This window comes from Dendropsophus ebraccatus, unplaced genomic scaffold, assembly GCF_027789765.1.
Source record: "Dendropsophus ebraccatus isolate aDenEbr1 unplaced genomic scaffold, aDenEbr1.pat pat_scaffold_1004_ctg1, whole genome shotgun sequence".
In the NCBI taxonomy this organism is placed as follows: domain Eukaryota; kingdom Metazoa; phylum Chordata; class Amphibia; order Anura; family Hylidae; genus Dendropsophus; species Dendropsophus ebraccatus.
The window spans coordinates 22,326-35,370 of record NW_027208420.1 but is presented as its reverse complement, the minus strand read 5'-3'; the positions used below and the strand labels follow the sequence as shown (position 1 = coordinate 35,370).

Genomic DNA, 13,045 nt, shown 5'->3' with positions numbered 1-13,045 from the left:
TGTGTATATATATATATATATATAAACAGCCTCGGTGGGGGGGGTGGCGGCCCCTGTGGACGCTCTTTCAGGTAGGAGGAGAGGAAGCTTCGCTGACACACTGTGACGCTCCCCTGCAGTTTGCAGATCCTCAGACAGGAGTAGTGGAGATGTTCCTACGCCCCCGGCCTCCGCTGCGGACCCCTCCCCACACAGGTCAATTCCTGGGAGAGGAAGCAGCGGCCATGTTTTCCAGCATCACAATAACACCGGGGTCTGCTATGTCCATTACTGCGAGGTCTGAAGATCAAATTAACATTCCCCACATGGAGCGTCACCCCCGCCGGGAGAAGCAGAGCGCCAGCGAGTACATGGCCGACCCCCGCGCCAACTACTACACCAGACACAGTGCACCCCAACACCCCGAGAGAGAGGGGAGGCTCCTCATCATACACCCCGCTATACACCCCGCTATACACCCCCATCATACACCCCCATTATACACCCCGCTATACACCCCGCTATACACCCCGCTATATACCCCCATCATACACCCCGCCATACACCCCCATCATACACCCCCATCATACACCCCGCTATACACCCCCATCATACACCCCGCTATACACCCCCATCATACACCCCGCTATACACCCCCATCATACACCCCGCTATACACCCCCATCATACACCCCGCTATACACCCCCATCATACACCCCGCTATACACCCCCATCATACACCCCGCTATACACCCCCATCATACACCCCGCTATACACTCCGCTATATACCCCCATCATACACCCCGCTATACACCCCCATCATACACCCCGCTATACACCCCCATCATACACCCCGCTATACACCCCCATCATACACCCCGCTATACACCCCCATCATACACCCCGCTATATACCCCCATCATACACTCCGCTATATACCCCCATCATACACCCCGCTATACACCCCCATCATACACCCCGCTATATACCCCCATCATACACCCGCTATACACCCCCATCATACACCCCGCTATACACCCCCATCATACACCCCGCTATACATCCCCATCATACACCCCGCTATACATCCCCATCATACACCCCGCTATACACCCCCATCATACACCCCGCTATACATCCCATCATACACCCCGCTATAGACCCCCATCATACACCCCGCTATACACCCCCATCATACACCCCCATCATACACCCCCATCATACACCCCGCTATACACCCCCATCATACACCCCCATCATACACCCCTCTATACACCCCGCTATACACCCCCATCATACACCCCGCTATACACTCCGCTATATACCCCCATCATACACCCGCTATACATCCCCATCATACACCCCGCTATACATCCCCATCATACACCCCGCTATACATCCCCATCATACACCCCGCTATACATCCCCATCATACACCCCGCTATACACCCCCATCATACACCCCGCTATACATCCCCATCATACACCCCGCTATACATCCCCATCATACACCCGCTATACATCCCCATCATACACCCCGCTATACACCCCCATCATACACCCCGCTATACATCCCCATCATACACCCCGCTATACATCCCCATCATACACCCCGCTATACATCCCCATCATACACCCCGCTATACATCCCCATCATACACCCCGCTATACACCCCCATCATACACCTCACTATACACCCCCATCATACACCCCGCTATACATTCTCATCATACACCCCGCTATACACCCCCATCATACACCCCGCTATACACCCCCATCATACACCCCCATCATACACCCCGCTATACATCCCATCATACACCCCCATCATACACCCCGCTATACACCCCGCTAAACATCCCCATCATACACCCCGCTAAGCATCCCCATCATACACCCCGCTATACATCCCCATCATACACCCCGCTATACATCCCCATCATACACCCCGCTATACATCCCCATCATACACCCCGCTATACATCCCATCATACACCCCGCTATAGACCCCCATCATACACCCCGCTATACACCCCCATCATACACCCCGCTATATACCCCCATCATACACCCCGCTATACACCCCCATCATACACCCCGCTATACATCCCCATCATACACCCCGCTATACACCCCCATCATACACCCCGCTATACACCCCCATCATACACCCCGCTATACACCCCCATCATACACCCCGCTATACACCCCCATGATATATCCCCATCATACACCCCGCTATACATCCCCATCATACACCCCGCTATACACCCCCCGCTATACACCCCCATCATACACCCCGCTATACACCCCCATCATACACCTCGCTATACACCCCGCTATACACCCCATCATACACCCCGCTATACACCCCCATCATACACCCCGCTATACACCCCCATTATACACCCCGCTATATACCCCCATCATACACCCCCATCATACACCCCGCTATACACCCCCATGATATATCCCACTATCCAGAGCATTGTGCTGATCCTGAGAGCCGGGCTAGGACCTGCTGCTTATCCACAAGTGACCACCTCCCGAGGGAAGCCGCCTGTCCAGACTGAGGGGGTCATTCGCTACAAAGTCTTCAAGGTCCTAATCTCTGCAGTGTTCTAACAACTGACAGCCAGCTCCTTCCTGACCAACACCCCCCCCCCCCCCCCGCGGGGCCGCTGTACGCACAACGCCAAGGGGGGGGGGCACCATACACACCTTCACACGCACCTTAAAGAGGTTGAAGATTCCCGTGTTCTTCTTCATGACGTCAGATTTAAGGAACTCCGACATCTTATCTAAAGTGTCATCCAAGTGCTGAGCGGAGCAGATACCGAACGCCACAGCAAGACCCTGCGGGGGCAGATCAGCGTTATCAGGGGGGGCAGGGATCAGCGTTATCAGGGGGGGCGCAGGGATCAGTGTTATTGGGGGGGCAGAGATCAGTGTTATTGGGGGGGCAGGGATCAGTGTTATTGGGGGGGCAGGGATCAGCATTATGTGGAGGAGGGGGCGCAGGGATCAGTGTTATTGGGGGGGCAGAGATCAGTGTTATTGGGGGGGCAGAGATCAGTGTTATTGGGGGGGCAGAGATCAGTGTTATTGGGGGGGCAGAGATCAGTGTTATCAGGGGGGGCGCAGGGATCAGTGTTATTGGGGGGGCAGAGATCAGTGTTATTGGGGGGGCAGAGATCAGCGTTATGTGGAGGAGGGGCGCAGGGATCAGCGTTATTGGGGGGGCAGGGATCAGTGTTATGTGGAAGAGGGGGCGCAGGGATCAGCGTTATGTGGAGGAGGGGGCGCAGGGATCAGCGTTATTGGGGGGGCAGGGATCAGTGTTATGTGGAAGAGGGGGGGCAGGGATCAGCATTATGTGGAGGAGGGGGCGCAGGGATCAGTGTTATTGGGGGGCAGGGATCAGTGTTATTGGGGGGCAGGGATCAGTGTTATTGGGGGGCAGGGATCAGTGTTATTGGGGGGGCAGGGATCAGTGTTATTGGGGGGCAGGGATCAGTGTTATTGGGGGGCAGGGATCAGTGTTATTGGGGGGGCAGGGATCAGTGTTATTGGGGGGGGGCAGAGATCAGTGTTATTGGGGGGGCAGGGATCAGCGTTATTGGGGGGGCAGGGATCAGTGTTATTGGGGGGGGCGCAGGGATCAGTGTTATTGGGGGGGCGCAGGGATCAGTGTTATTGGGGGGGCAGGGATCAGTGTTATGTGGAGGAGGGGGCGCAGGGATCAGTGTTATTGGGGGGGCAGAGATCAGCGTTATGTGGAGGAGGGGCGCAGGGATCAGCGTTATTGGGGGGGCAGGGATCAGCATTATGTGGAGGAGGGGGCGCAGGGATCAGTGTTATTGGGGGCGCAGGGATCAGCGTTATGTGGAGGAGGGGGCGCAGGGATCAGCGTTATTGGGGGGGGCAGGGATCAGTGTTATTGGGGGGGGCAGGGATCAGTGTTATTGGGGGGGCAGGGATCAGTGTTATTGGGGGGGCAGGGATCAGCGTTATTGGGGGGCAGGGATCAGTGTTATTGGGGGGGGCAGGGATCAGTGTTATTGGGGGGCAGAGATCAGTGTTATTGGGGGGCAGAGATCAGCATTATGTGGAGGAGGGGGGGCAGGGATCAGTGTTATTGGGGGGGCAGAGATCAGTGTTATTGGGGGGGCAGGGATCAGTGTTATTGGGGGGGCAGGGATCAGCGTTATGTGGAGGAGGGGGCGCAGGGATCAGTGTTATTGGGGGCGCAGGGATCAGCGTTATGTGGAGGAGGGGGGGCAGAGATCAGCGTTATGTGGAGGAGGGGGCGCAGGGATCAGTGTTATTGGGGGCGCAGGGATCAGCGTTATGTGGAGGAGGGGCGCAGGGATCAGCGTTATTGGGGGGCAGGGATCAGCGTTATGTGGAGGAGGGGGCGCAGGGATCAGTGTTATGTGCAGGAGGGGGTGCAGGGATCAGCGTTATGTGGAGGAGGGGCGCAGGGATCAGCGTTATTGGGGGGGCAGGGATCAGCGTTATGTGGAAGAGGGGGGGGCAGGGATCAGTGTTATTGGGGGCACAGGGATCAGCATTATGTAGAGGAGGGGGGGGCAGGGATCAGTGTTATTGGGGGCGCAGGGATCAGCGTTATTGGGGGGCAGGGATCAGTGTTATTGGGGGGGGCAGGGATCAGTGTTATTGGGGGGCAGAGATCAGTGTTATTGGAGGGCAGAGATCAGCATTATGTGGAGGAGGGGGGGCAGGGATCAGTGTTATTGGGGGGGCAGAGATCAGTGTTATTGGGGGGGCAGGGATCAGTGTTATTGGGGGGGCAGGGATCAGCATTATGTGGAGGAGGGGGGGCAGGGATCAGTGTTATTGGGGGCGCAGGGATCAGCGTTATGTGGAGGAGGGGGGGCAGAGATCAGCATTATGTGGAGGAGGGGGCGCAGGGATCAGTGTTATGTGGAGGAGGGGGCGCAGGGATCAGTGTTATTGGGGGGGCGCAGGGATCAGCGTTATGTGGAGGAGGGGGCGCAGGGATCAGCGTTATGTGGAGGAGGGGGCGCAGGGATCAGTGTTATTGGGGGCGCAGGGATCAGCGTTATGTGGAGGAGGGGCGCAGGGATCAGTGTTATTGGGGGGGCGCAGGGATCAGCGTTATGTGGAGGAGGGGGCGCAGGGATCAGCGTTATTGGGGGGGCAGCGTTATGTGGAGGAGGGGGCGCAGGGATCAGTGTTATGTGCAGGAGGGGGTGCAGGGATCAGCGTTATGTGGAGGAGGGGCAGGGATCAGCGTTATGTAGAGGAGGGGGGGGCAGGGATCAGTGTTATTGGGGGGGCAGGGATCAGTGTTATTGGGGGGGCAGGGATCAGCATTATGTGGAGGAGGGGGCGCAGGGATCAGTGTTATTGGGGGGGCAGGGATCAGTGTTATTGGGGGGGCAGGGATCAGTGTTATTGGGGGGGGCAGGGATCAGTGTTATTGGGGGGGGCAGGGATCAGTGTTATTAGGGGGGCAGGGATCAGTGTTATTGGGGGGGCAGAGATCAGTGTTATTGGGGGGCAGGGATCAGTGTTATTGGGGGGGCAGGGATCAGTGTTATTGGGGGGGCAGGGATCAGTGTTATTGGGGGGGCAGAGATCAGTGTTATTGGGGGGGCAGAGATCAGTGTTATTGGGGGGCAGGGATCAGTGTTATTGGGGGGCAGGGATCAGTGTTATTGGGGGGGCAGGGATCAGTGTTATTGGGGGGGCAGGGATCAGTGTTATTGGGGGGGCGCAGGGATCAGTGTTATTGGGGGCGCAGGGATCAGTGTTATTGGGGGGGCAGGGATCAGTGTTATTGGGGGGCAGGGATCAGTGTTATTGGGGGGGGCGCAGGGATCAGTGTTATTGGGGGGGCAGGGATCAGTGTTATTGGGGGGGCAGAGATCAGTGTTATTGGGGGGCAGAGATCAGCATTATGTGGAGGAGGGGGGGGCAGAGATCAGTGTTATTGGGGGGGCAGGGATCAGCATTATGTGGAGGAGGGGGGGCAGAGATCAGTGTTATGGGGGGGCAGGGATCAGCATTATGTGGAGGAGGGGGGGCAAGGATCAGTGTTATTGGGGGGGCAGGGATCAGCATTATGTGGAGGAGGGGGGGCAGAGATCAGTGTTATTGGGGGGGCAGGGATCAGTGTTATTGGGGGGGCAGGGATCAGTGTTATTGGGGGGGCAGGGATCAGCATTATGTGGAGGAGGGGGCGCAGGGATCAGCGTTATGTGGAGGAGGGGGCGCAGGGATCAGCGTTATGTGGAGGAGGGGGCGTAGGGATCAGTGTTATTGGGGGGCGCAGGGATCAGCGTTATGTGGAGGAAGGGGGGGCAGGGATCAGCGTTATGTGGAGGAGGGGGCGCAGGGATCAGTGTTATTGGGGGGGCAGAGATCAGTGTTATTGGGGGGGCAGGGATAAGCATTATGTGGAGGAGGGGGGCGCAGGGATCAGTGTTATTGGGGGGTCAGGGATCAGCGTTATGTGGAGGAGGGGGCGCAGGGATCAGTGTTATGTGGAGGAGGGGGGGGCAGGGATCAGTGTTATTGGGGGGGCGCAGGGATCAGTGTTATTGGGGGGGCGCAGGGATCAGTGTTATTGGGGGCGCAGGGATCAGCGTTATGTGGAGAAGGGGGGCAGAGATCAGTGTTATTGGGGGGGCAGGGATCAGTGTTATTGGGGGGGCAGAGATCAGCGTTATGTGGAGGAGAGGGGCGCAGGGATCAGCATTATTGGGGGCGCAGGGATCAGCATTATTGGGGGCGCAGGGATCAGCATTATTGGGGGCGCAGGGATCAGCATTATTGGGGGCGCAGGGATCAGCATTATTGGGGGCGCAGGGATCAGCATTATTGGGGGCGCAGGGATCAGTGTTATTCTGGGGGCAGAGATCAGCAATACTATTGCTTTATCCGGGGAGCAGTAGTAGTAGTGACAGGGCGCTCACCTCTCTCTCGGCCTCCTCCTGGTAGCGGGCAGCACTCAGCAGCTCCTGCAGCTCTCTCCTCACCACCTCCCGATTGGCGCAGGCGCCCAGGCTGCTCCCAATACATTTATACAGGAAACTCTGGGAACCACAAAACACAACATGTCGCCCCCTGCTGGGTACAGACCCCATTACCCATTGTCCTCACTCCCAGAACACCTGCCATCACCACCACCAGAACCACCACCACCGCAATCACAACCATCACCACCACCAGAACCGCCACTATCACCACCACCAGAACAGCCACCACCACCACCAGAACAGCCACCATCACCACCAGAACAGCCACCATCACCACCACCGCAATCACAACCACCACCACCACCACCAGAACCGCCACTATCACCACCAGAACAGCCACCACCACCAGAACAGCCACCATCACAACAACCACCACCAGAACAGCCACCATCACCACCACCGCAATCACAACCACCACCAGAACAGCCACCACCACCACCAGAACAGCCACCATCACCACCACCGCAATCACAACCACCACCACCACCAGAACCGCCACGATCACCACCATTGCAATCACAACCACCACCACCAGAACAGCCACCACCACCACCAGAACAGCCACCACCACCACCAGAACAGCCACCACCACCACCACCAGAACAGCCACCATCACCACCACCGCAATCACAACCACCACCACCACCAGAACCGCCACTATCACCACCAGAACAGCCACCACCACCACCAGAACAGCCACCATCACCACCACAACAACCACCACCACCAGAACCGCCACCATCACCACCATTGCAATCACAACCACCACCACCAGAACAGCCACCACCACCACCAGAACAGCCACCACCACCACCACCGCAATCACAACCACCACCAGAACCGCCACCACCACCAGAACAGCCACCATCACCACCGCCATCACAACAACCACCACCACCAGAACAGCCACCATCACCACCGCCATCACAACAACCACCACCACCAGAACAGACACCACCACCGCAATCACAACCACCACCAGAACCGCCACCATCACCACCATTGCAATCACAACCACCACCACCAGAACAGCCATCACCACCACCACCAGAACAGCCACCATCACCACCACAGACACAACCAGGGAGTCGGTAAACCGCAGCTCCGACTCCAACTCCTGAATTGTATCAGGACTGGCTTAGACTCCAACTCAGACTCCTTGATAAATGGCCGGTCATATACCAGGGGAGTTATCTATCACACTGACTGAGGGAATATATACTGTATATACAGCAGCTTCTCCTGTGGGTGCAGCCAGTCTCCAGCCTCCATGTCCTGAACTACTCACAACTAGACTAGATGGAGCAGGTGGGCTTTTCCTGCTGACATTTTCTATGTTTCTAACTAATATTCACCACAGAAACACAGAAACACTGCTAACAATGCCAGATACCTGTGATATAGAGGTCAGCCATAGTGATACAGAGAGGGGTCACACATAGTGATATAGAGAGGTCACACATAGTGATATAGAGAGGGGTCACACACAGTGATATAGAGAGGTCACACACAGTGATATAGAGAGGTCACACAGTGATATAGAGAGGGGTCACACATAGTGATATAGAGGGGTCACACATAGTGATATAGAGAGAGGTCACACATAGTGATATAGAGAGAGGTCACACATAGTGATATAGAGGGGTCACACATAGTGATAGAGAGGGGTCACACATAGTGATATAGAGAGGGGTCACACATAGTGATATAGCGTGGTCACACTTAGTGATATACAGGGGTCACACATAGTGATATACAGGGGTCACACAGTGATATAGAGAGGTCACACATAGTGATATAGAGAGGGGTCACACATAGTGATATAGAGAGAGGTCACACACAGTGATATAGAGAGAGGTCACACATAGTGATATAGAGAGGTCACACATAGTGATATAGAGAGGTCACACATAGTGATATAGAGAGGTCACACATAGTGATATAGAGAGGGGTCACACATAGTGATATAGAGAGGGGTCACACATAGTGATATAGAGAGGGATCACACATAGTGATATACAGAGGTCACACATAGTGATATAGAGAGGGGTCACACATAGTGATATAGAGAGGGGTCACACATAGTGATATAGAGAGAGGTCACACATAGTGATATAGAGAGGGGTCACACATAGTGATATATAGAGAGAGGTCACACATAGTAATATAGAGGGGTCACACATAGTGATACAGAGAGGGGTCACACATAGTGATATAGAGAGGTCACACATAGTGATATAGAGAGGTCACACATAGTGATATAGAGAGAGGTCACACATAGTGATATATAGAGGGGTCACACATAGTGATATAGAGAGGTCACACATAGTGATATAGAGAGGGGTCACACAGTGATATAGAGAGGGGTCACACATAGTGATATAGAGAGGTCACACATAGTGATATAGAGAGGTCACACATAGTGATATAGAGAGGTCACACAGTGATATAGAGAGAGGTCACACATAGTGATATAGAGAGGTCACACATAGTGATACAGAGAGGGGTCACACATAGTGATATAGAGAGGTCACACATAGTGATATAGAGGGGTCACACATAGTGATATAGAGAGGGGTCACACATAGTGATATAGAGAGGGGTCACACATAGTGATATAGAGAGGGGTCACACATAGTGATATATAGAGGGGTCACACAGTGATATAGAGAGGTCACACATAGTGATATAGAGAGGGGTCACACAGTGATATAGAGGGGGTCACACATAGTGATACAGAGAGGGGTCACACATAGTGATATAGAGAGGGGTCACACATAGTGATATAGAGAGAGGTCACACATAGTGATATAGAGAGGTCACACATAGTGATATAGAGAGGGGTCACACATAGTGATATAGAGAGGGGTCACACATAGTGATATATAGAGGGGTCACACATAGTGATATATAGAGGGGTCACACATAGTGATATAGAGAGGGGTCACACATAGTGATATAGAGAGGGGTCACACATAGTGATATAGAGAGGGGTCACACATAGTGATATAGAGAGGTCACACATAGTGATATAGAGAGGTCACACATAGTGATATAGAGAGGGGTCACACATAGTGATATAGAGAGGTCACACATAGTGATATAGAGAGGGGTCACACACAGTGATATAGAGAGGTCACACATAGTGATATAGAGAGGGGTCACACATAGTGATATAGAGAGAGGTCACACATAGTGATATAGAGAGGGGTCACACATAGTGATATAGAGAGAGGTCACACATAGTGATATAGAGAGGGGTCACACATAGTGATATAGAGAGGGGTCACACATAGTGATATAGAGAGGGGTCACACATAGTGATATAGAGAGGGGTCACACATAGTGATATAGAGAGGGGTCACACATAGTGATATAGAGAGGGGTCACACATAGTGATATAGAGAGAGGTCACACATAGTGATATAGAGAGGGGTCACACATAGTGATATAGAGAGGTCACACATAGTGATATAGAGGGGTCACACATAGTGATATATAGAGGGGTCACACATAGTGATATAGAGAGGGGTCACACATAGTGATATAGAGAGGGGTCACACATAGTGATATAGAGAGGGGTCACACATAGTGATATAGAGAGAGGTCACACATAGTGATATAGAGAGGGGTCACACATAGTGATATAGAGGTCACACATAGTGATATAGAGAGGGGTCACACATAGTGATATAGAGAGAGGTCACACATAGTGATATAGAGAGGGGTCACACATAGTGATATAGAGAGGGGTCACACATAGTGATATAGAGAGGGGTCACACATAGTGATATAGAGAGGGGTCACACATAGTGATATAGAGAGGGGTCACACATAGTGATATAGAGAGGGGTCACACATAGTGATATAGAGAGAGGTCACACATAGTGATATAGAGAGGTCACACATAGTGATATAGAGAGGGGGTCACACATAGTGATATAGAGAGAGGTCACACATAGTGATATAGAGAGGGGTCACACATAGTGATATAGAGAGGTCACACATAGTGATATAGAGAGGGGTCACACATAGTGATATAGAGAGGTCACACATAGTGATATAGAGAGAGGTCACACATAGTGATATAGAGAGAGGTCACACATAGTGATATAGAGAGGGGTCACACATAGTGATATAGAGAGGTCACACATAGTGATATAGAGAGGTCACACATAGTGATATAGAGAGGGGTCACACATAGTGATATAGAGAGGTCACACATAGTGATATAGAGAGGTCACACAGTGATATAGAGAGGGGTCACACATAGTGATATAGAGAGGTCACACATAGTGATATAGAGAGGTCACACATAGTGATATAGAGAGGGGTCACACATAGTGATATAGAGAGAGGTCACACATAGTGATATAGAGAGGTCACACATAGTGATATAGAGAGGTCACACATAGTGATATAGAGAGGTCACACATAGTGATATAGAGAGGGGTCACACATAGTGATACAGAGAGGTCACACATAGTGATATAGAGAGAGGTCACACACAGTGATATAGAGAGGTCACACATAGTGATATAGAGAGAGGTCACACACAGTGATATAGAGAGGTCACACAGTGATATAGAGAGGGGTCACACATAGTGATATAGAGAGGGGTCACACATAGTGATATAGAGAGGGGTCACACATAGTGATATAGAGAGGGGTCACACATAGTGATATAGAGGGGTCACACATAGTGATATAGAGAGGTCACACATAGTGATATAGAGAGGGGTCACACATAGTGATATAGAGAGGGGTCACACATAGTGATATAGAGAGGGGTCACACATAGTGATATAGAGAGGGGTCACACATAGTGATATAGAGAGGGGTCACACATAGTGATATAGAGAGGTCACACATAGTGATATAGAGAGGGGTCACACATAGTGATATAGAGAGGGGTCACACATAGTGATATAGAGAGGGGTCACACATAGTGATATAGAGAGGGGTCACACATAGTGATATAGAGAGGGGTCACACATAGTGATATAGAGAGGTCACACATAGTGATATAGAGAGGGGTCACACATAGTGATATAGAGAGGGGTCACACATAGTGATATAGAGAGAGGTCACACATAGTGATATAGAGAGAGGTCACACATAGTGATATAGAGAGAGGGGTCACACATAGTGATATAGAGAGGGGTCACACATAGTGATATAGAGAGAGGTCACACATAGTGATATAGAGAGAGGGGTCACACATAGTGATATAGAGAGGGGTCACACATAGTGATATAGAGAGGTCACACATAGTGATATAGAGAGAGGTCACACATAGTGATATAGAGAGGTCACACATAGTGATATAGAGAGGGGTCACACATAGTGATATAGAGAGGGGTCACACATAGTGATATAGAGGGGTCACACAGTGATATAGAGAGGTCACACATAGTGATATAGAGAGGTCACACACAGTGATATAGAGAGGTCACACATAGTGATATAGAGAGAGGTCACACATAGTGATATAGAGAGGTCACACATAGTGATATAGAGAGGGGTCACACATAGTGATATAGAGAGGGGTCACACAGTGATATAGAGAGGGGTCACACATGGTGATATAGAGAGGGGTCACACATAGTGATATAGAGGGGTCACACATAGTGATATAGAGGGGTCACACATAGTGATATAGAGAGAGGTCACACATAGTGATATAGAGAGGGGTCACACATAGTGATATAGAGGGGTCACACATAGTGATATAGAGGGGTCACACATAGTGATATAGAGAGGGGTCACACATAGTGATATAGTGGGGTCACACATAGTGATATAGAGAGGTCACACATAGTGATATAGAGGGGGCACGCCAAAGCGCGCACAGCCTGCTGCAGCCATAGAACACTGAAGAAAACCCGGCACTGAGGACAGAGGTTACAGCTACATTACTTATGTCTCCTCCTCCTCCTCCTCTATATTACACAGGATATCTCCATATTACACTGCTGCTCATATACAGTCATCAGCATCCAGGGAGAGACCAGCACAGATCTCCCCCCGCACAA

The 13,045-nt window shown here is 52.0% G+C and overlaps 1 protein-coding gene across 1 annotated transcript in view; it reads right to left on the bottom strand.

Moving 5' to 3' along the window:
- LOC138774664 (maestro heat-like repeat-containing protein family member 1) overlaps nt 1-13,045 on the bottom strand; it is a gene marked incomplete at its 3' end in the record, with an annotated part of 46,722 nt that overhangs the window by 25,394 nt on the left and 8,283 nt on the right. The window contains exons 7-8 of the mRNA XM_069955657.1: nt 6,948-7,067; nt 2,704-2,838 (exon numbers count right to left, since the gene is read on the bottom strand). Of these exons, the coding sequence (XP_069811758.1) occupies nt 2,704-2,838; nt 6,948-7,067 (255 nt within the window). The remainder of the gene's footprint in view (nt 1-2,703; nt 2,839-6,947; nt 7,068-13,045) is intronic.